Source organism: Echinops telfairi, unplaced genomic scaffold (genome assembly GCF_000313985.2).
Source record: "Echinops telfairi isolate 266 unplaced genomic scaffold, ASM31398v2 ScPeMD7_2;HRSCAF=8, whole genome shotgun sequence".
Lineage (NCBI taxonomy): Eukaryota > Metazoa > Chordata > Mammalia > Afrosoricida > Tenrecidae > Echinops > Echinops telfairi.
Genome location: NW_022103898.1, coordinates 7887053 through 7913922, shown reverse-complemented (window position 1 = coordinate 7913922; position 26870 = coordinate 7887053). Strand labels below are relative to the sequence as shown.

The following is a 26870-nucleotide window of genomic DNA, read 5'->3' as shown; positions in this document are numbered from 1 at the left end:
TACAACTCTGGAGCAGTCAGACACAGTGCTTCTGCCGCCTCACCTTGCCAAACGCAGACCGCCGGGCCAGCCCCGCAGCCGGCACTCAGCCGAACTGCACAGAACGGACGGACATCAAGGTGCCCCAATCCTAAGTGTCAGGGAGGAATGAGGGAGGCACCTCTGACCTTGTCATCTCCCAGGAAGTCTGGCTCCACGGAAGGAGCCCAGCTTCCAGGTGATGTGACGTGCTCCCGGAGCTTCCTGCGCAAGCACTATACTGGCTCCCACGCCTGGCCCCTCCTGTACGGGATGGGATGGGTGGCACCAGGTACGCAGGAAGCCCGAGACAAGAGCCCTGAACAGGCCCAGAGGACAGCCCCCACCTGGGCCAGGGACCTGCCTACCGGCCTACAATACCAGGTTCTGACTCACTTCATCGGCACGGGAGGAGACCCACTGCCATTTCCAGACTCGGCTGACAGCCTGATCAGAGACGTCACAGAGCAAAGAGTGATGCAATGCAGCCTGGGTCCAGCCCGCCCCTTTCCCTCTGCTCAAGCGCTCGTACCCAGAAACCTGGAGGGACGGCCGCACAGGGGAGAGGGCCCAGCTCATGGCCCCCACAGGCAGCTGGGTCTCTTCAGAGCTACTGGGGCTGTCTTCATGGACCACCCATTGCTGCGAAGCTGAAGGTAATGATTTCTCAGGTAAAACACCGTGTTCGGGAAATGAAGGCCTTGCCACCCTGCCACCTTGACCTCAGGTCAGTGATTAAGTCACTCCAAGCCCCACTTCCGCAGCCACCAACCAGGGCGCCGAGCTGACCTATCGGCAACGTACTGGGGCCTGCGAGAGAGGGGTGCCAGTTCCAGGAACAGCTGCTTGTGGCTGCGAGGGCAGGTAAGGGGCAGCCCACTAGCTCCCATGCCTTCTCCAGGAGCTGTCTGATCTGTGCCATTAGACGGGGGCCAGGCCCTCAGGGGTACAGCAGGCCCTGGGTCTCCAGGGGCAGGTGTGGCCCCTAAGATGTGCACAGAAGGCCCTGCAACGGCAGAGACATGGGGACACTGCTTAGGGTGGGGCAGCAGGGAGGAGCCGGGACACTGGCACGCTTGCTGGGGCAGCAGCAGTGCAGGAAGGAACAGGACCATCATGGGAGCAGCACTCAGTGGCAGACTGAACAAGAGAACATGGCGGTATGGGGCAGCACCGCAGCTTCCCTATTGCCCTGTGACCTTGATCAAGTCACCCCATCCCCACAGGAACACAGAAAGAGCCAGGGTTAAGACCAGATGGCCACCCCTTGGCCCAGAGCTCCTGGCAGGAGAGGTTCAGCACCATTCCTTCCCCACTGACATGCCCTCGGATGATGCAAGGCAGGCGGAGTCACACTGGCTCCTGGGGCGGCCCAGGGAGTGGCATCTTGACGAAGGTTCTGGAACAATCACACCTGTCTGCTGCTGCTGGTGCCCCAGGAGCTCGCCCACACCTGGGAGAACTCTGCAGTGGGCCCCCTCCAGACTCCCCAGCAATGAGACAGCAGAGCTGGTTCAATAAAAGAAATCCTTTACTGAGAGCAACTGACACCACATCTCAGTCTGCAATGACAATGAATCCCAGCTCGGCTGATGGCTGTCGGGGAGGAGCTGTCCGAGACCCCACACCAGTGACCTGCCCGTGTCCTCACTCAAGGCCTCTGTCCCATCTTTTTCAGGGTGCGATTGAGCTAGGAGAGGGAGAAAGCCAGGTCAGCGATGCGGTTGTCCCAGGTCCCTCCCCACAGGTGCGCAGACACAGGGAAGGAGCCTCGGGATCGGGACATTGCCCTGTCATGCTTTGAGCCTCACCCACTTCAGGCACATTGCTCTTCGGCCCTGTCTCCCATCACCCGGCCCACATTGTTTTCCAGGACAGGTGTCTCTGGTTCGAGAACAGCTCACCAAAGGTTAGGGGGCAACCCTGGAGAGCAAGTGGGGTAGGGGGCGGGGGAGCCTGGGACAGGGGGCACTGCACAGCAGCGCCCTCTGCTGGAGGACCCAGAGTGCCAGGCTGCAGTGGCTCCGTGAAGGAGCCCCACACCCAGAGCTCCACCTCTCCCAGGGTGAGATTGGGGGGCAGGGGGCCCACCAAGTCTGCTCAAAGGGACTCCGTGTCCTCCTGCAGGCCTGGCCAAATCTGTCTGAGATAGAGCGCAGCTGCCAAAAGGGGAGTGGAGGCAGACATGAATCCACCCATATTAGGAAACACCAGGCGGGGATCTTGGAAAGAGATACTCCAGAGACAGCTGACTCAGCAGCGGGCCCAGCCCCTCGCCCCGCACCCCAAGGCTTTCTTGAAACCGGAATTGAGAAGGAAGAAATCTTACAAGTCCCATCCACCCCAGTTCCAAACCCTCTCACCTCCTCGAATTTATGAATCTGCCTGATGAAGAAATCCCCATAGCGCCTGGCCACCTTGGTGTCTGCGATGTGGATCATGTCCTGTGGGGAGCAAGCGGGGTCAGAGAGCAGGGAGGACCTGGCCCACTGCCAAGCCTGCGCACGCTTTCCAGAGGGAAGGGCCCCAAGGAAACCCACCAACAGCCCATCTCATTGTTCTAAGCATGATTTAAAGTCACAACATAGAAGTGTGACTTCTATGTTGAGGAGGCCACCTTTGCGTTTTCTCCCTGTTGATGTGCTTTTATTGTCTAGTCTTTAAAAAACAAGCGTGAGATGTGACAGTGGAGTGAGGTACCATATGCAGTTGACAGGTTTACAGGCGAGGCCAGTCTTTACATCCTGCGCTCAAAGGGCTCCTGGAGACAAGCTAGATTAAAGCTCAAGAACTTTCTGAACTTCTTGGATAGGATCCTCTCAAGTCGAGGAGTAAAAGAAAACCGGGGAGAACCCACATACGTAGCCAAAAATGTAGCACATTTTGCCAAAATTAAACTTGAACCAGTAATATAGAACCAATCAAATATAAAACATGCAATTAACATTTTTGGATGGATGTGACCCAACTGCATACAATCAACAAATGAGCATGAATCACGGCTCTCGAGCAGCGGCAGTGGGAAACGAGCAATTCTTCCCTGGTGCTGCTCCTTATCCTGCTCAGCTGAGGCTAGCTTCAAAGCCTCACTAATTTGATCAGAAAACGACCTCACAGCAAAAGTTTATTTGTAACAACCAAACATTAATTCCTAGGAGTCTTCTGTGAAAAGCAACCAGTGCTGGGACTAGCTTCCATGGCAAAACTAGGTCCTAACCAGAAAGGCTTTTTACAAACGGCCTTCTTGTTCTCGAGAACCAGGGTTGCACAGGTTCACTGAACCACCACCGGGCAGAAGAGGGCTGCTGCGAGTCATGCGGCCCCACCAGGCACCGAGCCGGGCTCCTGAAGAGGCTAGCGAAGCGATGGGCTAGACACGACAGCGTGGTCTCATTGTTCTGAGCATGATTTAAAGCGGCATTGAAACATGTCTGCCCACGTTTGGTGAGTCTATTTGTAGCAGGCTGAGCGTTCACAACCCCCTGCACCGTGAAGTTCAGCAGTGCCTCGCCCAGGACGCAAAGACATGCATCCACACGGAAACTTGCACACGGCACTATTCCTGAAAGCATGCCAATGTCCTTCCACCGAAGGATGAAAGAAGCACGGTCCACGCGCACACTGGAGGATTACTCAGCGAGGTGGAAGGACACACGGACACGTGGTACGACAACATGGCATGCTCCCTGAAAGCAGCCAACCACGAGTCCACTGAGTGCAAACTTCCAGAAGAAACAGACCCACGGAGACAGGAAGTAGACCAGTGGTTCCCAGGGGAGGTGCAGCGCCTGTGCGACTGCTAACGAGGGTTGGGAAGGTTCTGGAATGAGCTAGCAGAGTTGGCTACACAATGCTGCTACTATATACCACTCACCCTCAACTGCACACCTCACGGGAATCGGTCTTCAAAGCAGGAAGGCTTTCTGCCCCAAGGGCATTTTTTTTTCTTTCTTCCCCTCCCCACCCCAAAGCCATTTGCTGACCCTAGAAAACTTCGGCTGAGAGGACCTTCCTTGTTTAAACTGACGCCCTACCCAAACGGTAAGCCAGAAGTAAGCGGCCCACCCTCTCCCCACGCTAAGCAGAGGCTGCCAAGCGGGAGGAGGGAGCTAGCGACAGCACCCCCATCACATGTTCCGGCCACAAGCTGACTTAGCAGCCCAGGCCTGTGGCAGGTGACGCGGCGGCCTAGAGGCTGAGAGCTGTTTCCGGCAGGCCTGGATGAAGGTTACTGCTACCTCACGGAGGCAAAAGCCATGCTTCTCCACGGAGGACTGAACAGTTACCATGGCATCAAAGGATGCCAACCAATGGGGTTTTAAAGCCAATGAACCACAGGCAATAAAAAACGACTGAGCACAAAAGAAAACCCGGCACCATGTGTTAAAAACAGTAACAGAAAGTAAGAAACAAGTCCTAAAGAGAAGAATTCAGGGATAGCGATTCATCACAGGACATTTTCCAGGAGGCAAGAAGACAGTACACATGGCCGAACTGAGGAGACACGAGGCACAGAAGAGTAAGGTCCACCATCCGTGAATTCCCATAATCCAGTGCCAGGACGGGAGAACGCAGCAGGAGTTCTACCAAAAGGGCGATGGGCAGAATACCCTAGGACAGATGAAACCCACCAAAGTTTTCAGGCCACAGGTCTGCGTGCGTGCGTGCATGTGCGAGTGTGCACGTGTGCGTACAAGAACAGGAGGTGAAGTTGGGGGGGGGAGGGGGGCAGAATGTTCCAATAAAGAGAACAATTCCAAAAGTTGAGGTTCTGAACTTAAAAAATAAAGAAAGCAGACCAACAACGAAGTCCTTTCCAAAGCCTCCCTGGGATATTAAACGTCCACAGCTTGAACAGAGAAAACAAAACCCCCTTGTCCCTCAGCCTGTGTGTCCTTTCCAGAAAGAATTCCCTGCAAACACGACTGTGCAAATACATTCCACATGGCAAGAGAACGAGGCCACCACATTCTGGTTTCCCCGGGCAGCATGGCGGCCTGTGAGGATTACATTTCTACATACTGCCGTTTGTTAGGGGCGGAAACACTGTGGGGACCACAAGCGACCACGGCCACTGGAAAAATGGCGCCGGCCGACTTGCTTGAGCAAGCAGGGTTACCACAACCCTTCAATTCGTTAAAGATGCAGCCTCTGCGAAGACCAAACACAGAGCATGGCTGTACTTACAAAGGCCAAGCCCCAAGCCGACCACTGACAGCCACTCTATAAAAAGCCTCACGCGGCCTTTCCACAAGAGGCAGAGCCAAGCGACACACGGTCCGTCCACAGGAGGGGCACCGAGCAGCAGGCAGAAAGGAACTGGCACCCACGCGACACAGGGTGGCCTCTCCCTCAGACCTAGGTGGGGGAGCAAAAGCGGCCAGACACGAAGGCTCCGGCCTGTGCCACTCCAAAACGCTTGTGGGAAACCGCCCCCCATCTTTCCACTCCATCTCGCATGCACTTTCTGAAGACAAGTCGTCACCTTACAAATAGCACTCGGGCTGAGGGCTGCAGGTGGGCGAGGGGACAAAGGGGTACGGCATCCCAGGGCTGGGCCTCGGTCACATGGGTGTGGGTGCAGTTTATGACAAACAAACACGCCGACAACGTTTGTGCGTGAAAAAGAGCTCTCCTCAAGAAGACTTGGGAGGGGGAAGCCTCGCACGCTGACCCTTTCCATAGCTGCTCTGGGTGGAAAAGACCCCAGAAAGCGCTCCCTCCCAGTCCTACCCCACCAGGCCCTGAGGAGGATCTGTAAAGTGCAGCGAGGGAGGGGAGGAGCGTACTCACAACGGCCTGTTCGGGTCCCTCCACCCGAGGAGAAGGTACTCCCTGCCTCCACCGGGCCCCTCGCACCCCCAGCAGGAACCCCCCACCTCTCACCACGCGACCCTCCTCGGTCTCCCCAGAGGAGGCGCTGAGGGTGCAGCCTGCTCTCGGGCCCAGTCACTGAGCCAGGCTGTGTAAAAGAGCGGGGCCAGGCCTCCCCGTGGAAGCCAACAGATCAACCAGGCGGGGGCAGACTGGTAGGCTGGTGTGGAACCCAGCTGTGTTTTGCGTTAGGTTTCAATCTTATTCATTTTCCCCTCGACTGCTTAAGAAGGGCAAGAGGTTTCACAACACAGACAAGGGCACTGTCACCCTGTACCCCAGCCTAGCTGGTGGGTCGGCCTCCTTAGAACACCCGGACCTGCCTTCTCATCAGGGCAATATGGCCGCCCCCTTCCTGACACACAAACGGCTCACTGCTGCTAAGGGCCCTGGCTATAGCGGTCCCCTCTGCCTGAACGCTCTCAACACCCCACCCCCGGCCAAACACCATCTTTGAACATGGGGCACCCTATTTACCACCGCTAGTTTGTCTGTGCCCAACCACCGCCCCCACCCACACTGGACAAACATCTAGCCCGAGTAACGTTCATCTCTCCTGTCTACTTTCCTCACTAGTGTGTGAGCAAGGCATGAGCGGGACACACACACACACACACACACTACGGCCCACAGGCGGGGAGAGCCTGCCCGCAGAGAGGTGCCCGCCGGGTGGCAGCGTACCTTATCGATGTAGAAGTCCACCTCGGAGGCGGACTGGAACTCGCCGTCCAGTGCGGAGATGCCGCTGGTCCACACCAGGTTCTTCATCTTGTGCTTGAAGACCAGCAGCTGGATGCGGAACTCCTGCTCCGTGAGGTCCAGGAAGCCGGCCAGCTTGGCCACGGGCATGGTGGTGTAGAGCTTGAGGAAGCTGCGGATGGTGGAGAGCTGGGCCTGCTGCTGCACCTCGTCCGAGAACACCTTCAGCTGCTGCAAGAAGGGCTCCTTGTGGTAGTTAGGGTGCACGTTGTCGTAGTTGGGCACCACGGGCGACAGGAACTTGGGGCAGGAGTAGCTGAAGAGCTCCTCGTAGACCTGCGGGTCGCCCTTCTGCATGCGCAGCATCTTGTCCCCGTACTTCTCGCGCAGCTGCAGGTGGACGCTCTCGTCGATGCGCATGGGGTACATGGTGAGGGCGATGGCCAGCAGCGCGTGCATCTGCTCATTCTGCTTGTTGATCTGCCGGGGCGACAGGGGTGTGCGCCACGTGACCTGGCCCTGCTGAGGTCAGCCCTCCCTCTTCTCACTCCACGACCTTGTCCTAGTTCCAGGTGCCTCCAGCTGTCTCGTCTAGTTTCTCCAGCCCACCCCCACCCCCACCGAGGGCAAGTGTCACTGTGAGGAAAGGACCTCGTTCGTTGCCCACAGAAAAGAACCCTGAACATGAAATGCCAGCCAGTCAAGGTCAGGCCAGCATTCACACCCATCTCTCACTACTCTGCCCTCCAGCCCGTGGGTTCCCAATATATTTGGCCTGCTGTCAGAAAGAAACAAAATTACTCAGCACCCCTCATGCACCCACCAGCATGAAGAATTTGTGTCCTATAACCCACCATCCAGGATCAAGTGTATGTAGAGAAATGCTTTTGCAGCCCCCGACATTTTTCCAGTGGCCCCAAGGAGTGGTACCACCCGCTTTGGAAAACTCAACTGTAGCCAAAATGATGCCCCATGGGGCCAGATGACCACACTTTCAGGGTCAATGCCTTTGCTTAGGCTGCCTCCTATCCATGGACATGACTCGCCGGCTGCCTGCCCCTGTTCACCCACAGATGTAACGTCCTGGTAGACACTGGACGCTGGGTGAACACACGTCGCACTGAGCGCTGCTGGGGAACAAAGGGAAGGAAGGGTATTGCCCTTACTCTTCAGGACTCAGAACCGCTACAGTAGGACAGCTTTGGATGGCGGGGAGGACAAACTGCCTGGGCCTCTTACCATCTCATACTTGTACGTGGTTCTCTGGAACATGCTCTTGGTCCTCTGGATGTAGAGGAGGATGTTGGCAAAGACCCGGATGGCGTCCTGGTAGCGGCGCATCATCAGGTATGCAAACCCCACGTAGTAGTAGGTGGTGACCTGGCACTCGGGCACCCGGGAGTACATGCTCTGTGGAAGGGGGCAGGAGAGGCAGCTTGAACCCCGAGGCCAGTGCATCCTTGGCAGGACCTGGACGTTGTTGGGGCCTGGGGTCGGCTTCCCCCTCTGAGCACAGGCAGCACTGCTCAGAGATGGAAGGCCTTGTTTTCTTAGCAATGGCGAAAAGGACTGGACCAGACGACCCTGAAATTCTCTCTTCACGCGGGGTTGTTCTCGGCCCGCTGCTTTTCCAGCTACCCTCGTAAGGAGCAGACACCCAGCAAAACCCAAGTAAACATCTAGCTGAGCCACCTTGGGCCATCGAGCCGGTTCTGGCTCACAGCCACCCTACGGTTACAAATCTTCATGCCATCTTCTTCCTGAGGAGTGAATGGTAGGTTTGAACCACTGACCTCAAGGTTAGCAGCCCAATGCCTAACTCACAGCACTACCGGGGCCCCTATGGCTCATACACACATCGGAATACGACTCAGCCAAAGGGGAGATGAAATCCTGATACATGCTACAACGCGGTGCATCTTGAAACATTACGCCGAGTGAAATCAGTCAAATACGGTATGATCCCCACTCACATGACTTAGCCACAGTAGGCAAAGTGTACAGAGATGAAGTTCATCACTAATCACCATGGTAGGAGAGAGAGGATAAAGATGACCAAATACTTTGGAGACACTGAGCTGCTGTTTGGGGGGTAGCCATTTTGGGATAAGGCTAAAGGTGACAGGTAAACAACATGCTATATACAAGCAATCCACTGAATTGTACGTGTTGCTAAAGTGACACTTTACGAAGCTTAAATGTTGTTGCTGAAGATAATCACAGAATGTACATGGATTCAACAACTTCTGCGTGCACAGTTCAGTGCTATTGACTGAATTCTTTAAGTGGTGCAACTACCCTCGCCCGTTTTTGGAATGTTCCTTCCCGTTAATCTTTCCCACTGCCGTTTGTCAGGCTGACCCACAAGTCCGCCAGAGGCTCTTCGCTAGCTGAACTCCAGGGTGCGCTCTGGCTTCCAGTTTAGAGAGGATCTCAGGGAAGGACCAGCCCTCCTGGTTCCAGAAAGCCTAGATCACATGAGAATTTGAAGTTCTGTTCCGTGTTTCCCTCATTGGACCAGAATTCTGCCACAGACTCCTTGGTCAACAGGACCGACAGCAAAGGAGGCAGTTACTCATGGAGCCACGTAGCTGCATACGCCACGGAATGGTCAATGTTCCCGTGGAGTTACCACAGCACCAAAACAAAGTGACTTCTCTCTCTGTGGCTAGAACAACAGCTGGTCATACAAGGAGGTCCAGAGAGCTAGTAGAAAAAAATCTATTATCGTTTACTTCCATTTTCCCATACATTTCCTCACAAATTGATCCCAAATTCCTACACTGTCTTACAACAAAATCTCTTGTTTCCTCTTTAAAACTAGAGACTCTTGAAGAGTGAAGATCTGCCCTCTCCAGTGCTTTGGAAGCAGAATCCAAAGGCCAGTGAACATGAGCATGCTGCGAATGTTCTGGAAGAACAGAGAGGACCCGTCTCGTCCAGATGCAGAGGTCCACCTCAAGGAGGGTCTTCCCTCTCCCTAAAGCAGGCCACCAGATCCCTTTCTGCCCGCAGATGGCCATCCTGCCTCTGCCCACCAGGCTGGGGAAGAGGCCCTTACCTTCTTGTTCAGTTCGATGTTCTCCAGCACCTTGATGGCCTGGTAGTAGTCCCCCAACAGCGAGTGCAGGCGCAGCAGTCCCACCAGGCTGAAGTAGCCGAGCATCTTGTAGAGGGAGTGCCGTCCATACTCCCCAGCCACACTCTCGGGGTCACCTGGAAGGAAGGCAGACACGGACAGCTAGCAGCAGGCAGGGAAGGATGGCTGGGTGGTGGTGGTGCCACCAAGAGAGAAGAGCTGACTCCAAGGAGCCCGAGACACAGCGTGCCCAGCAGCTCTCGTGAAGGGTGGGCGCTAGCTTCTCTCAGTCCAAGAGGCCCGATCTCACCCCAGGAGAGGGGTAACTGGCCTTTCCTACTGCGTTGCCCTTTGCCCTGATGAGGCAAAAACAATGGCACGTGGACCGCTGACAACGTAGGCCACATCAGGCGCTGACAGCAGGCTGCACCAGTTGTAGTTGTCACTCACTGGCTTCCCCTCCAGGAGCACAGGCAAAAAGAACTCGCCACCCTTTTCCCAGGGAACATTTTCACTGTCAGAGCGGCTGACGCAGGAAGCAGGGGGATTCAGATGTGGCATCTATCTGAATCTATCTATCTAGACGTTTTCTCAAAAACAGGGAAGTGAGCAGCACGCTCCGAGGGATGTAACTGACTGTTCCTTTGCTGTTTGTTGCCAAAGATCATATTCGAGCTCCGAAATAAAAATGAGCCTTTTGCAAAACTTACACCTGTTACTAACCGCTTGTCAGATGAAGTGAAAATAACAAATGTTAGTTTTTGTTGTATAGGAAAATCTATCCCCGCCCCCTCCCCCAGGGGAACGAACAACCAGAAAGTGGATGAAGGGAGACAGCGGACAATGTAAGATATGAAGATAATAGTGATTTATAATTTATCAAGGGTTCATGAGGGAGGGAGAAAATGAGGAACTGATACCAAGGGCTTATATAGAAAGAAAATATTTTGAAAATGATGGCAACATATGTACAGAAGTGCTTGACAGAATGGATGGATGGATGGATGGATTGTGAAAAGAGCCGTATAGGCCTCCAATAAAATGATTTAAAAAAGATCTACCCATACTTGGAAGAGCTTTCTAACACAGCAGTCAATATTTTCCAAATGACTAATACACAATATCACAAACCATGCAGAGATGAAAATACACAAACCATGCAGGGATGAAAACATCCCTGTAAACCGTGGACAGACGGACTAACTGACACGTCACAAAGTAGAGCTCAAGACACTTCAGATCTGCCCTGTGAGGAGTCTCCATGCACAGAACCAGCTGGTGTGGAGGATCAAAGAACAGCTGCAGTTGCAGCACAGTTATTAAACGTTACTCCTCTTTTTACCAACTAAGTGTCAGGGTGTGGCCCTATTGTCCCCACAAGCTTTAAAGCAGACTAAAACAGACTGTGTGCAGATCCAGACACGAACACAAATACCTCTAGTAAAACCAGACACTAAGGAGATTTGTAAAAACACGTTCTTCGTGGGTCTCAATGTTTTAAGAGTGTAGCGGCCCCTGACGTCACTCGGTCTGAGGAGTGGTTCTCTACACAGAGGCTGGGGACAGAGGAGCTGTCTTCTGCCCACTCCACCCTGGCCAGCAGCAGCCGCCCACACCAGCTCTCAAGCGAGCGTTCCTCCCCAACTACCAAAGGGGCGCAGAGCCCCGCGCCAGGAAGCCGGTGGCACTCACCCCCGCTGGTGTACACTTCCAGCTGCCGGTTGATGTTAGACTTGTCCACCAAGGAATGCAGGACGTTGAGGACGCTGTGAACGTTCCAGATTTTGGGATTGGACCGGAGGAAGTCAATCTCCTCCTCTGACTTCTTGGCGGTCTTACAGCGGTACTGACTGAACGATTGGAACTGCAGAGGGAGGAGAGAGGCATCGGTGGGGAGAGCCACGTGCACACTCGGAAAAGGAGGCGCTGCCGAGGACTCTGGACAAGGGCGAGGGAGGGGAGCTGAGCCTGCGGCTTCACTCAGACCCACACTCTACCTAGCTGTGTGCGACAGGCAGCTGATTCAGTGATGAATTTTGTTCAATACAGAATTTATGACTGAGTTAGTTAATTGTGCCAGCCTGGTCGATAATCACATGTGGGGCTGGTTGAAAGGCGGAGGGATAAATGGGTGGTGAAGCCTCGCCTTTCTAGTTCTCGGGTCTCTTGTTTTGTGATGGTTGCATCGGGTGCAGCTGCCTTAGCAGTTCCCCGCTTCAGCTTGCAAGATTGATTTCCTACAAGACATCCCCAAGGAGAAGCCGCATGGATCTATCCCGATGCAGCCCTGGGTGCTGGAGCAGCCGTGTGGAGACCCCTGCCAGTGCTGAGATGCTTACACGTTCACGGACTCAGCTTTCCTCCTGCAGTCGGCATCATTGCCTCTGTTTTGTGAGGTGAAGGACTTTGTGGACTGGTGTTGGGTATGGGTTAATGTTGGACTTGTGGGCTTGGGCAGCATTGGGTTGGGATGTTTTCGTGATGCACATTTTCTTTGCATAAAATTCTCTCTTATACGTGAGTTGCTGTGGATTTGTTTCTCCAAAGTACCTAGACTAATACAATGATTTATTCCATATTTAAGTAAAAAATCCCTAAGGTTACAATAACCAGCAGTTGACATGTAGGTCTATAAGGGGACTTCAAAAGTGCATGGAAAAATGAAATTAAAAAACAATAAAAATTTCCCACAAATTTTTAGAAGACCCCTCATATATGTGTGTGGGAAGGCACACATTTATAAGCACTGCAAATATATTCGTATATAAAATTATACAATTATCTAAGGGTTACAGTCATAGATAACCCCTACACCCCATGGACTCAATTCCTATTCCTATAGTAACACTATCCATTCTGTCTCGGCGATCCTACAGCACAGGGCAGGACTGTCCCTGTGGGTTTCCAAGACTGTAGCTCTTTACAGGGACAAAAAGCTTCATCTTTCTCCTGAGGAGTGGCTGGTGGCTTTGAACTGCTGACCTTGCAGTTAGCAGCCCAACGCAGAGCCCACTACACCAGCAGGGCTTATTATGATACAATATAAACATAACTGGATACCTGGAGGGGTTGGGACTCTAGTGGCATGACTCAGTTAACCAGCACAGTGTAATTCACAAAGGCCAGGTTCTTTGTCTTAGTTTGGTCAGCTGCAGCTCGACTGTTAAAAGCTCAGAAGCAGTTTCTGATACAATCATTGGTCCTTAACTCCCCTGGAACCAAAAGAAGGTAATTAAAGACTCAAGACACAGCCCACAGGGCCCACGGCCTCATCCAGACGGAGGCCAGAAGTGACGGGCCCAGCTAACCCCACTGTCTGCTCTGACCAGGGACATGACGGAAGGTCCCAAACAGAACAGGAGAACATGTAACACAAAACCCAAGTTCCTAAAAACAGGCCAGACTTGCTGTGCTGCTAAGAGACTAGAGGAACTCCAGAGATTATTGCCCTCAGATACCCTCTCAATTTAGAACTGAAGTCACCCCGGTGGGGGGGTTCCCCTTTCTTCTAATAAACAGCATCACTTGGGCACACTGTGCTCCCTAAATCGCCAACAACCTGAGGCTGGCGCAAACCAGCCAACAAAGAGGAGAGGCTCAGGGAGTACAGGAAGAGAGATGAATGGAAACAACAAGTGGAATGGAAATAACGGGAATGTGGACAAATCATGAAAACTGTAACCAGTGACAGCAGTTAAAGTACAAAATTCTTAAATGGAAAGCTAATTTCCTAATTGGCTGTGTGAACTTCCACAAGTGCAAACAAGACACCGACTGGCATCAAGCGGGTTCTGACTCACAAGCGCGCTGCGGGCAGGAGGACTGCTTTTCAGGGTTTCCGAAGCCGTCAGTGTTTGCAGGAGGACAAAGGCCCCTCTTGTTCCCTCAGAGCAGCTGGGAAGTGTAAGTGGCTGACCTTGTCATTAGCGGCTTAGTACTTAGCACCACCACAGCTCTACCAAAAAACGGTAAAACCGTGAGATTAAGGGTAGTTCTTGGGGGAGAAGGAAAGGGCTTAAGGTGGACTCAAACAAACACAACCTAGGTGCATACGGCTTCCGGATCCCGCTGCTGTGAACCAGGCCACTACATCACAGGTATGGCCAGGGCTTAGCCAGGAAGGGTCCAGTTTACAAAGCTGTTCCCCATGATGGGAATCCAGTCCGAGTCACCTGCCTACCAATCCAGAACCTGGCCCAGTGAGAGAGAGCGCGCGAGACACACACGCACATTCACACGCACATGACAGGCCACAGGCATTTGTGTAAGACACGGTTCTACATGGGCTGGCTCAACAGATGCCTGGAAAATAGCACAACTGATCTGGCCACAAAGTCAAAAGGCTGCAACAGGTTCCTCTGGTCCCCTCAGGCTCGGAGACCCACTAGTAACCGGGTACTCCAGGTCCTATAGGCGTAAGCCTGCTTTCACCCCTCTATCAGGATCTCCCGCGGAGAGTGCATGACAAAAAGTTCCCAATCTGCAATCAACCCAGAGGAATGTCCCGCCCTAATAGCGAATCTACCACGTACCAATGCGAAAAGGCTAATTCAGGACGAAACAAAGAACATGACCAACATGTAAACCGCCAACGCTCCTGGACTCGGTATTTACTACAGCGCCCTGGTGACATGGGGGTTAAAGCGTGCAGCTGCTACCAAAGAGCTGCCGGTTGGGGTCTACCAGATGCTCTGCAGAAGAATGAGGCAATTGGTGTCCATCCGGATTTCCAGTCTCAGAAATCCCATGGAGCAGTTCTACTCTTGTCCTACAGGTGGCGATAAGTCAGAATCGAAAATTGAAACCCATCCTCAGGGAGGCCTGCCTAGGTGTGCCGCACAGCCAGGAGCGGTGTCTCAGGCAGTAGAAAGCTGCAACTGTGGTATTGAGGGAAGTGAGGTCTCTGCAGAGAGAAGCAGGCAGGCCCCGTGGCTTCAGTTTCAAAGCACAACCACAAGGCAGGGCAGGGAGAGCCCTGGCCCAGAGTGGCGTTGACTTGGCTGGAGAGAACCCCAGCAGGCACCCGAGCCCCTCACAGGACAGCCCGTGTTGAAGGAGAGAGCATTTTCCTTCAGCTCTGTACATGAGCTGACGCTGAGCCCAGGGCCATCGTTAGGCTTCTCCTAAGAGGGACGAAGAACCTCAGCGAGCAGATGATGCTCGTGGGCTTACTCCGAGTCCCCAGGACTGCCCACCCCAGAGGCTCACAGAGGACACGGGGGTCGGAGAGCACAGAGGAGGCCGGTTAGTTGGTGGCCTTGGCTGTAGACAGACACTGAAGTCTCTCCCAGCACTTGGCATTCACCACATCGCTCTGCTCCCTGGGGCCCAAAGATTGCCTTGGTTAAGGAAGCATTCCAGGATGGAACCATTCGCAAACAGATCAGGTGACGGGACTTGTAGTGTGAAGGATGAAGAAATGCCAGGGAGGGAGGGGAAGCCAGAAGCGCCACAGATGAGACTGGCAAAGTAGGTTTAACTCTCTACGCGAGAAGATGAGCCACCAGGGGTTCCCTGCACCGCTCTACTTCGGTCTATCTTTAAAATGCTAAAAAGAAGTAGCCCACCACCTTGAATGTAAAGATGAGGAAATAAAGGTATCACGTGGTTAGGGAATTTGCCCAAAGTCTGGCAAATAGTAAACTTTTCTCCCCCGATGGCTCTGCGTGGGCTGAGCACTTGCTCATCGGCACTCAGGGCAGATATGCAATGTCATTCTCATCTAGCGCACGCCAAGGTAACCACCTACTTACTCCCCGCACCTGACCCCACGAGCAAGATAGGAAATGCTTCTGTTTAGCAGATGGGGAAATGGGTTCAAGCTCAAACGCTGCAGCCGCACAGCTACAGAGCTGCCAGGTGATGATCTCCACCCAGGAGCCCATGTCCTCCTGTCTCCAAAGCTGGCTGAGCTAGTGTTAGTCCTGCCAGACCCCTTCTCAGGAAGAGTGGGGAGAGGGGAGTCAGAAAACGGGTTCCCATGACTCTGTGGGCTGAGGTGGGCTATCTTTATGCATCTTTCTGACAATGTAAACAGTGGAAGCAGCGCCCCCTGCCTGCACTAACTCTCGCCACACCACTCCCCCAGTGAGCCGCCAGCTAGCTAGGTACCTGGTAGATGAACTCATCGATGATGTCCCACAGCCACTGGTTGGGCAGTTCCAGGGGAGCTGGGCCATCAGCATCTGTGCAGGAAGGACAGGACGCCTTTTATCCAACCAATACCAAACCACGCCCACTGCCACTGAGCCAATGCTGCCCTTGTGGGTGGAAGGCCAAGTCTTTCTCCCCCTTCACCCCAGGTCCCAGTTAAGTCCGAGGCGATGCAAGGACACTGTGCATTCAGCAGAGCCCAGGCAGGCTGCTGTGCCATCTCTCTCTTAAAAAGACCCCCAACAGCAAGGCCCCTCCCACTCAAAGCCGCGCTCCTCGCCACCAGCACTTACTAAGAATGTAGTTGAAAAGATTGCAGTAGTTGTAGTAGGATTCAAACCTCTGCTCCAAGGAGGGTCCCCCCTGCAAAGAAAAAAGTGTTATCAGAACAGATTAGCAATTTAGTTGATTCCAGGAACTCCTCCGATGGCACAGTGATTAAAGCACTCAGTAACGAAGCAAAAGGCCATCAGCTGCTCCGTGGCAGAAAGCTGTGCAGCCTGCTTCCATACCCACTGCAACCCGGGAAAGCCGGCTGTTACTATCTGCCCTCCTGAGGTCGGGACGGTGGCAGTGGGTTTCAATGTCTGCCTGTCTTCTCCTTCCCGGTAGGTGACAGGGCACTCTCAAAGGACCGAGGCGAGTGTGGCAGCAGTTCAGACAGGCAGCGGGTCCTGCAGACCCCAATGGTCAAGGCTGGGGAAACGGACAGCACCTGGCCCATAGGGATGAACTCGGCATGAGATGCGGCAAGGCCGAGGGGAGGGGAAGGTGGTTCATTGGAAGAGCAGGGAAAGAGGTAGAACCCGGTGCCTAAGGTTGGGGAGGGCCGCCAGAGCAGAAGTCTTCAAGGAGCCAACAAGATTCTAGGCAAGGGGTTGGGTTGACCACCTGTGGCTCAGTGGTCAAATCCAGCTCACTACCTGTTTGATGGACACATAGTGACATGCCCACTCAGGGCCTAGGTACTCTGGGGCCGCAGTGCCCGGTTGAGCAGCTGCCACAGAGACCAGCATGGCCCTCGAAGCCTAACATACTTACTATCTACGCGGCCCTTTATAAAGACCCCCGATCTAGACTATGCTCCCAGCAGCTGCGCAGCCCTGTGGGTGTCGGAGCGGGGGAACAAGATGGGCAAAGCAGCCGCGCGGGAGGAGGACGAACAGAGCCCTGGGGTCTCGGTCCCAGCTCTTCCTAATTTGGTTCTGGCAAGTGAGTCTTCCTGTAAAAACAGGGACGAAAGCAGGCCCCTTAGGGAGTTACAATCAAGAAATGCCCCTCCAGTGAACTACCCGGGGTATTAAACAGGGGCAGGTGAGGCCCAGGGCCTCCTGCACAGCTTAGGCAGCGGACCGTCTCCAGCTACAACCAGTCGCAGAGGGTCCTGGGCTCCAGCGGTCCTCTCAGGGGATGAGCAGTGAGGGATGAGGAGAGGTCCTGGCACCAGCTTCCTTCCCCAGGTGCCCACACCCCAGGTGTCCACACAGGGACACGTTACCAGCAGAAATCAAATGTAATTCTAGACCACATTGTAACATGGGTAGGGCAACGACCGTGTCCTGCACGGAGTTTGCCTTCTGGTGGGCAAAGTGAACAAACACGCCGCCAGCTAGGGGCAAGTGCTCAGACGTGTCAGAGCACTGTATGGCCACAAGTTCATGGGAGCAAGGGGAAAATCACAGAAACAGAGCCCTACAGGGGGGCCGGGCCAGCTCAAACAGGGACATGGCTGAGACTCGAGATTAAGCTCGAGTTCCAAGAAGGGTGACCTGCTGGAGCTTCTCTCTCAAACAGAGCAGCCCCCCCCACCCCCAGTCATTATGATGAGAGCACATTTTGAGTGGGCAAGAGTGGAAGCGGACACCAGCCTAACGCTCTCACAATAGTTCAGAAAAGAAATGTCAGTGGCCGAAACCAGGGTGGTCGCATTGCTGTTGCTGTTGTTAGGTCCCTCGGAGTAGGCTCCATCTGACTCAGCGACACGACGCACAAGAGAAGGAAACACTGCCCGATCCCAGGCCGGCCTCACCATTGCTCTGTGTCCGAGCCCACGGTGGGCGTCACAGTGAGCACGTGAGACAAGTGCTGACGACGGAGCTCAACAGGACTTGCTGGGAGGCAGGATGCAGAGGAGCGAAAACTCAAGAACGCGGTCTGAGGAGCTAGGGGACTGCTGGGACTATTTATGGAGATGAACTCGAAAAAACAAGCTTAGAGAAACACAAGAAGTCAGAGACCAGATGTAGACATACAAATCCAGACCACAGTGGAGAGACTGAGGCTGAACACACTCAAGGCGGTGCTGTCTATGAACGGTACAGGAAGCACTGTAAGAGGTTCAGCGCTCTGAAATGTAGAAATAAGGAAGAAGAGAAGGTAGGAAGCACCCAAAGTTGGGCTAGTGTGATGGAAAGAACCCTGGAGTTACAGTGAAAGCTCCGGTTCAAGGAGCTTTGTCCCTTGAGCTTGTTACTTGCTGCTTGCATGGTCTGACAAGCAAACCATTTCCTGCCTCAGTCTGCCAACTGTGCAGAGGCACTATGAGGTGTCTGCCTGGCACCCGAGCAGTGCCACGCACATTTCAGAGGAAGGGAAGCTCAGTGGAGATGCACTGGCGAGCACAACGAAGCGCTTTCCCCACTGGGCTCCCTGGGCGGGGAGCATCCTGTCCCAAGGGCAGTTAGGAACCCGGTGAATGGTGACGAGTGCCCAGGCCACCCAAGAACGTCAAGGGTGGAGACATTAAAAAGGGCGAACAGAGAGATAATGCAGTACAGGTTACAGGTTGCCTGGAACTGACATCCAGCTTGCTGGGTTCCACTGGTCTCTGTCCTCTCTTAAAGCAAGCACAGAAAACCCGGCAACCACTCTGGGGCACTGAGTTGGCCGACACCAGCACCCGTGTCCCAGTGCACAAGAGCACGGATGACAACAGCGGGAGCGATGGCCAGATACTCACGCTGACTTTGGCGTAGATGTGCCTGTAGTAGAGCTCTTTGTACAAAATCAGGAAGACAGCGTCTGAAAGAGACGGCGGGGCGATTTAGTCATTTGCAAGACATCGTCCAGGATCTTGGCAGTCTGCTTCCTTGCGAAGGGGCTATCCACGACTAAACAACAGCAAAACCCTGAGGCCCCAGCACTGCACACACTAAGAAAACCCTACTTTCAACTCCACCTTCACCTCGTGCATTCCAATTCAAACTCCTTTTCCTTCTTGCAAACAGCGGCCAAGGCCATCCTGACAGAAAGAATGCAGCTGAGAATGCACACTGCGCAGTCTGAACGCGTTAGCGGGGCAGCGGTGGAAGGACAAACACACACACAGGACAGAATTGGGTGTAGACACAAGCCAGTTCACAAACAAATCTAACAGGGAGCATGTGATCTATAACATATAAAGAACTCTTGAAACTCAATAAAAAAGACAATCCAATTTTTAAAATGGGCAAAGGATGTGAACAGCTGTTTCTTCAGATGTTCAAACTGTCTGTCCATCATTAGCCACTGTCAGTCATTGCAGTCAATTCCAGCTCATGGCAACTCCTGATGTGCCGAGTGGAGCTCCTCCATAGGGTTTTTGGCTGTGTGTGACCTTGTGGAGACAGACTGCTCGGCATGTCCCGATGGGCTCAAAGCACCAACCTTTCAGCGAACTTTCTACACCAGCCGAAAGCTCTTTAGTCATTAAGAGAAATGCACATTGAAATCACGAGATACTGTTTCACATTCATGCTAAAAGGATCTACTCATATATAACTCTAACCCAGTCCATCGAGCCAATGTCATATGGTTTCCAAGGCTCTAAGTCTCTCCTGGGGCAGACAGCCTCATCCATCTCCTCTACAGCAGCTGGGGGATTTGAACCACCAGCCTAAGGGTTGGCAGTCCAAGTTTGCCCAACAGCATCACCAGGGCTCCTAATTACAAAAAAATGGCTATAATAATAATAACTTTTTAAAAAGCACAATCATTGCAATAGTACCACATCCCCATTAGAATTCTTAGGCTAGAAGAGTAAAATTGCAGACAAGGCAACTAATTTAAAAAAATCAGAATCATTATACAGCATTTCCTAACACCTGCTGCCAGGGTGAAGAGTTCTATCCAGAAAAACAGCGCTCCATTAATTCCATCCAACTATGCACTGTAGGACTTCATGAATGAGACAAGATCTGCTCTTCAGGACCTTTCCCATAGGAGGTGATTATAATTACAGTATCTTTAGGTGGGAACAAAGTGCTGGAGACAACCAGAAGAAAAGGAAGTTCCTTTCAGCTAGGGGCAGAGTCTGCAAGGAAAAGTCTTAAAGAAGCATGCGCTTGGATACAGAGAGGTAGAAGGGAGATTGTGATGACCCCAATTGTGACAGAGGCAAACTGGACAAAGGTCTCAATTTCAGCTCTCACCAGGTTATGAGGGGCCTCTGACATCTTATTTTATTCAATCTCCATTCAGCAATATTGATCAAGGACACACACACATACACACACTCTCTCTCTCTCTCTCACATGAACTCTGTAATGTCCCTGGCTAATTTCATTTAGAGATTTTTTTTTTTAATCCTCTTATTTATTCTTGATACAAGCTTTAGGTCCCAGAAAACTTGGATTGTAATCCTCTAACCCTCACTCATTCTTTAAGATGTTCCAACTCTTCCAGCACTCACAGCTCCAACCATGTGACCCCTTCCAACCCACAGGACCAGGCACACGGACGCGCACACCACCACCTACCGTTGCCAACCTGCGGGGCAATGGCTTCAGCCTCAGGCCAAGGTGTATTCTTGAAGAATCTTTCGGTCAACTTGGTCCAGCTGAAAACCAAAACAGAACAATTCTGGAACCCCCAAAATAAAAATGACCCAGGAAAGCCAACCCTCACATTTCACAGACCCAGAGCAGGGAAGGTATCACAGAAACAGACCTAGGCCCAGAGCTCCCAAGTCCACAGCTTTCTGAACCCCAACTCTGCATCTCAGACAAGCGTTCACAGCAGAGGATGACCAAGCCTTTCGGGATCGTCTCCAACCCCTGTGCCATGACCGCCATCAAATTTACCTGCTTGCTGTTCCCTACAGGAGACCTACCAGCGGTAACACCCGTTAGCCAAGCCATCCTCACTCCCGGGAGCACTGGGCTGCTCTCCTTTCCAGACAGTCTGATGCCACAACAAACCTGCACCACTTAATCGGAACACTGCTACCCATAATCCTCCCCACCCCACCGTCACCTGATTTCTGTCCATTTTCCTTCCCTCGACCCCTTTGGCAGATACTTCAACTCCACACACACACACACACACCCCGCCCGTCCTCAGGTAGCCACTTTCAGTTCAGCACGTAAACATGGATGTGTCCCTCCCACCCCCCAAAACAAACACACACACACACACACACACCACTCCCTCGTGCGCTCAATGATCCTCTAAACTTAAAAGCTCCTAACCTTGCAAATTACCAGGGTTCCCCCCCTAAGATACCAAATTCACTGGCTCCTTTCTCATCCTTGAGCTCAGGAGAAAGTACTGGATGCTGGCTGACCATCCCGTTTCTTCAGCCACTTCACTCTGATTTATGTCCTACTCTCCTGCCTGTGTCCCCTGTCCCCGACAGGTTCCTGGTCCTCTGTCCACTCCTGAGCAGCCTACGTCCCTAGGCACCATCCAGCTTTCTCAGGACATGCTCTCCCAGCAGGGTCGAGCACATGCTTGGCTTCAATTGTCTCCTGGACCTGCCTACTGTTCCACAGTAGCCACCAGCCACCTGCAACTAAGACAGCTAAGCAGCTGAACTTGACGTGTTAGTGAAATATTCTGTAAGTGTGGAAAGTGACATTCAACTCAGGAACTGAAAAACCATTTTCTAAAGTAAACTGGGTAGGTCCATCTTTTTCCACGGCAAACTATGTGAAATCTAAAGGTAGAGCAAGAAAATGTAGCGCACAGGCCGCTCTAAACTATTGACCACTATGGTGCCGTAGTATGTCAGCTGGCCCACATGCACGCTGCACACTGAATGCCGACGTCTGAAAGAGAATTGACATGTCGGAGTCCCGGTGCTGCCAAGGAATACTGAAAGCAGGATGGAACTCTCAGAACCAACAAATCTGTCTTGGAACGGAAGCAGTCCAGCCCGATGGCTCCTTGAAAGCATTATCAGGACAAGTGACCCTGAGAGAGCAGGTCCTGGCAAAGCACATCACACTAGACAAAGTAGGTCAGCGAAAATGAGGAAGGCGCTGAATGAGATGGTTGACACAGTAGCTCCAACACTGGGCTCCCACAGAACAATTCTGAGGATGGCACAGGACCGGGCAGTGTTCCATTTTGTTGTACACAGTGTCTCTGGGTCAGAGCCAACTCAATAGCACCTAACCACAACACTAACAGTCATGGATTAAACCACCGGACAATGCAAGGTGGGCAGCCAGGGGGACAGCAGGAAGACTGAAGAACGGATGCATGTGAATTAGAATGCTGGTGCAGGATGCGGACTACCCCCGGGGCTGCAAAAGGACCAGTGAATCTGTGTTGGAAGAAGTACAAGCGGAATACTCCTAGGAGCCAGGACTGCAAGGTTTCGTCTCATGTACTTTGCACATGGTATCAGAGGGGACCAGGCCCTAGAAAAGGCTGTCATGCTTGGGGGGAAAAGAAGGTCAGTGAGAACTAGGAAGGCAGAGTGGCTGCAACAACGGGCACAATCAAACGACGCTGTGAGGAGCGCAGGCCCCAGCAGGGTGTGTTCCGTTGTACAGAACTGACACAATGGCACCAAGCACCCAACAAGTCATTGATTCTGCTGCTACCGAGCTCACGGCGGTGTCGTGGTTAAGCACTCAACGGCTAATGTAAAGGCTGGCAGCTTGAGACCACCAGGAGCTCTGATAGAGACTTGGCAATCTGCTCCTGTCCAGAGTGCAGCTTTGCTGTTAGAGACCGTGGTGTCAGTTCCTGCCGAGTCAGTCACTAATCCAATAGGTCTTTTCTCTACTGACTAGAACTGACTTCGATTCTACTTTGTTGGTGAAGCCTTTCCTGACTCTGCCAGGCCTCAATGATCGGCTAATGTCTGTTTCGCAAGGACAGATCAAAACACCCAACCCACGTGTCAACTTGGACTGGTAGGGATCTTTAAGGATGGAGTAGAATGCCCTAGGCTGTGCTGCAACCGTTACAGAAACAAACAACACATCCCCCTCCCCTGGAGGGGCTGGAGGGTTCCACTCACTGACCTCCCGACAGCAGCCCAGCTCTGAGGCACTGGGCCACCAGGGCTCCTTGACACACAGGCAGAGCCCCTGTAACAAGACTCACCAGTCTGGCTGGCATGCAGAGTAGAAATCTGGCCCTGGTGTCAGACTATGCAGGTTAAATCCCAGCTGAGACCCTACCTATGGACACAGTGTAAACTGAAGGGTAAATGAGGACACACGGGATATAAGCATCCTGAACAGTGATTGGTCTGTACTGATACTATTGCAGTAACAGACTATCACTGCTATTATGATTGACATTACTATCTTTGGCCCTGTACATGTTCCTGGGGTAGGTAACAGAGTCCAACAAAATACAATGTCCGTTATCTCCAAGGAATCATATTACCCCTTGGGCAATCTCTCCACACAAAAACGATTACACATCACCCCTTTTGTAGGCCAGGTCCCCCCAGAAAAGGGTCAATTTAACCAGTGACGCGTACCTGTTCTCATAGATGTCCTGGATCTCGTACACCTTCTGGTCGATGACATCACTGGAGACCCGGCTAGCCTGCAGCTCATACACCTTCTGGTCAATCAGATCCGAGACAGTTTTGTGGAAATACTGGATGAAGTTTTTGATCACCTCCGGAATCACCTGGTACGTCTGCTGCTCATACTGACGTTCATAAGCCAGGTCCTGTTTTGGATCTCCTAGAGGTTGGATAAAATGTATTGTATTCAGCCCCATAGATGTGATACAATAAAAGGAAGGCAACACCACCACCAACTAAATTCTATGTGAAAGCAGACAACGAGCCGACACCAATTCACAGTGACCTGAGTGTTGTTGGAGCAGATCATACTCTGCAGGGTTTTCCATGGCTGGTTTGGAGGAAGCAGGTTACAGGCTTTTCCTCCCAGGCCTGTGGGTGTACTTGGACATCTCTGGTTAGCAGCTGACTGTTAATGACTGACATCAGCCAGAGCCTTTCGTGTCTCTGAAATCAGGTTAAACCTTTTAAACCCTCACATATAGCCCTCCCTAAGTCATCCTGAGGAGCCTCAGTGCCATAGTGGGTTACGTGTTGCGGTGCTAGCCTCAAGTTCAGCAGTTCGAAACCACCAGTTGCACCTCAGGAGAAAGGCTTTCTACTGAGTTATAGTCTCAATAACCCACACCAGCCGTTCTACTCTATCCTATAGAGCAGTGATTCTCAACCTGTGGGTCGCAACCCCTTTGGAGGTTGAACGACCCTTTCACAGAGGTCTCCCGATTCACAACAGTAGCAAAATTACAGTTATGAAGTAGCAACAAAAATAATTTTATAGTTCAATGGTTTCATTTGCATGTGGAAGCTGGGCAATGTTTAAGGAAGACCAAAGAGTTGATGGCCTCATTATGTACTGCCAGAAGATCTGTTTGGGAAGACATTCAGCTAGAGTACATATTCCTTAGAAGTGGAGAGCACGACACTTGTCATGTACTTTGGACATGTTACCAACTGGAGGGCCCACTTACCCATGGGGCCACTCTATGAGTAGGGGCCCTCTGTTGTTATTGGTCATTTTCAGTCAGAATCAATTTGATGGTCCCTATTAACAACATTCCTCTTGCAAATAGTCTCTCTTTTTATTAACATTTTACTTTAGTGTGCTACTTTGTTACAATGGATAAGCCAATAGGGATACATTATTACTAACTAAAGTCCCTAGCTTACATTAAGGTTCATTCCTGGTGTTGTACCGTTCTATCGGCTTTGACAAGGATCACACAGAATAGTTTCATGGCCCTTACACTGTCTTGTGCTTCAATGGGTCAAACCTCCCTCCGAGATTAATTTTTTTAGTGAATTTAACTGAAAATGAAACTTTATAATTGTGCATATGTACATGTGATATATGGATATATAATTGTATCTTGAAAGTCTACATGTGAAAAAAAAGTCTACATGTGTACACACAAACACAATCTTGTATTTAAGCGACACTCATTCTTTTCAGCTGCTTTTAAACTTCTTTAATAAAAGAAGCTGGCAAAAAAATAAAAATAGTTTTATGGTTGGGGGGGTCACCACAACATGAGGAACTGTATTAAAGGGTTGCGGCATTAGGAAGGTTGAGAACCACTGCTATAGCGTTATGAGTCAGAATGCAGGATCAACTTAATGCAAATTAATTTTTAAAAAAAATCAGTCTAAGGGCCAAAGATGAGGCTGCCTACTCACATAAAGATTTACTGTCTCAGGAGCACAAAGGGGCAGTTCTATAGGGTAACTCCTATGGGTAAGTGCGAGCTGGCACCAACTTGATGGCAGTGAGTTTTCTGATTCAACCTAAATGTCCTTGCTATGCTACTCACTCAATATACTTATCGCTACCGAAAATTAAAATTACTTATTTCCTGATTACGTGTTTGTCCCACTAAGACCTGAAGTCTATGAGGTCAAGAACCTGGTCTGTCTTGCTCCCACGGGTGGTAAGTACCGTAAGGCTGCCGAACAATTGTGTATGTGTCGGAGCGGGATGGACGGAGACCGCAGGCACTGTGACAGCCACTACCTTAGGTGTATGTCACTAAACCTTTCTGTGCTCAATGTCCTCCTCTGTAAAATGGAAATGGTAACGCACATCCCTCAGAGATGATGTAAGAATTAAATGGCACCCCCAGTGACGCAGCAGACTAAGCAGTGCTAACCCACCAGTGGCTCCAGGGGAGTAAGGGGAAGCAGTTTCCTCCCATAACGATTTACAGTCTTGGAAACCCTACAGAGGATCGCCGCTATGAGGATCAGAAATGGAATCGATGACAGTGGGGGGTTTTCAATAAAGCACCCCACAAGAATCCATGGCTAGCCAGGTCACCCCCAACATTTCAGAAAACCTCACAGCTTCCCACCTCCACCACCAAGCTTCATCTGGGAGCGGTTCGCATCACTTAAATTTCCCCGTCAAGATTTCCCTCTTCAGCCAGGGAGTTAAACTGCGAAACGGACAGCCAGCCCCATCAGGGATCCCTCTCTTCTTCGGAGAAGGGCGTGAATCACCCCCGGGGCCTCTTTTATGAGCGCCACACGAGCCCGCCGCCTGCGTGCTAATGACCGGCTCTAACCTGGCCCAGGGAGCATCTGTTTGAACCATTCCCAGCCGTGAACCCGTCGGACCCAGCTGAGCCACGCAAACGCGGGGGCCGGGGGGGGGGGGGTCTCACCTGTGTGCATGTCATAGTCGCCCGGGTAAGCATAGGGGTCGTAAGCAGCCTAGGAAGACAAAGACAGGGGCAGGACGGTCACCAATCCGTGAGGGGACAGCGCCCGGCCCTGGGATGGACCAGCGAGGGGACTCGGGGGACGAAGGTTAATAAAACGCAGTCTGTGCCCCGGAAGAGCCCACGCTTCTGCGAGAAAACGGCCCAGAAGTCGCACGGTCGCTATCACGGGGCGATAAGGGAGGGGGCTATTAAGGGGCTGGGGGAGACGCAGCAGGGGGTTAACAAGACGGACCCCCAGATCGATCAGGGGCGTTCGATTCCAGCCACGTGGAACCGGATCGGAACAGGGCCTGGCCAGCTCCGGCGGGGCGAGGGCACCGGCTCCCGGAGCGCGCGGGCGGCCAAGGAGGGTGAGGAGCCCGGAGCTGTGGCCTCGGAGGGCCGCGGGGGCTCCCGGAAAGGCCCGCCGCCACCCCCGGGCGCAGCACCCACAGGGGCGCTCCCTGCCGCGCCGCAGACCCCACCACGCGCTCGGGGCCACGATACCTCAGACTCGTAGTCATCCGCGGGATACGACATGGCTGCGGCGCTCGGGAACCCCGCCGGAGAGGGCGGAAGAGGCGGTCTGCGGCTGCGT

General features: G+C 52.5%; 1 protein-coding gene across 2 annotated transcripts; it reads right to left on the bottom strand.

Annotated features, from left to right (window-relative positions):
- Window positions 1–1531: 1531 nt before the first annotated feature.
- Window positions 1532–26870, bottom strand: EIF3L (eukaryotic translation initiation factor 3 subunit L). Of its 2 annotated transcripts, XM_004700244.3 has the most exons (13): window positions 26780–26870; window positions 26234–26282; window positions 23526–23736; window positions 20560–20639; window positions 18783–18844; window positions 16117–16186; window positions 15782–15855; window positions 11363–11534; window positions 9653–9807; window positions 7831–8001; window positions 6574–7071; window positions 2382–2462; window positions 1532–1708 (listed from the first exon to the last, which is right to left on the bottom strand). In XM_004700244.3, exons 1-13 carry the CDS (start codon window positions 26810–26812, stop codon window positions 1670–1672), a joined length of 1695 nt encoding a protein of 564 aa, XP_004700301.1. In that variant the 5' UTR covers window positions 26813–26870; the 3' UTR covers window positions 1532–1669. The 2 variants fall into 2 exon arrangements, with proteins under 2 accessions (XP_004700301.1, XP_045146447.1); XM_045290512.1 differs by lacking the exons at window positions 20560–20639; window positions 26234–26282; window positions 26780–26870 and having other exon boundaries at window positions 23526–23604.

Coding starts and splice junctions, on each gene's coding strand:
- EIF3L (XM_004700244.3), bottom strand. CDS start 26,812: ATGTCGTATCCCGCGGATGACTACGAGTCTGAG. Junction 16,187..18,782: donor ACATCTACGCCAAAGTCAGC/GTGAGTATCTGG, acceptor TTTTCTTTGCAG/GGGGGACCCTCCTTGGAGCA. Junction 8,002..9,652: donor ACATCGAACTGAACAAGAAG/GTAAGGGCCTCT, acceptor CCCCTTCCACAG/AGCATGTACTCCCGGGTGCC.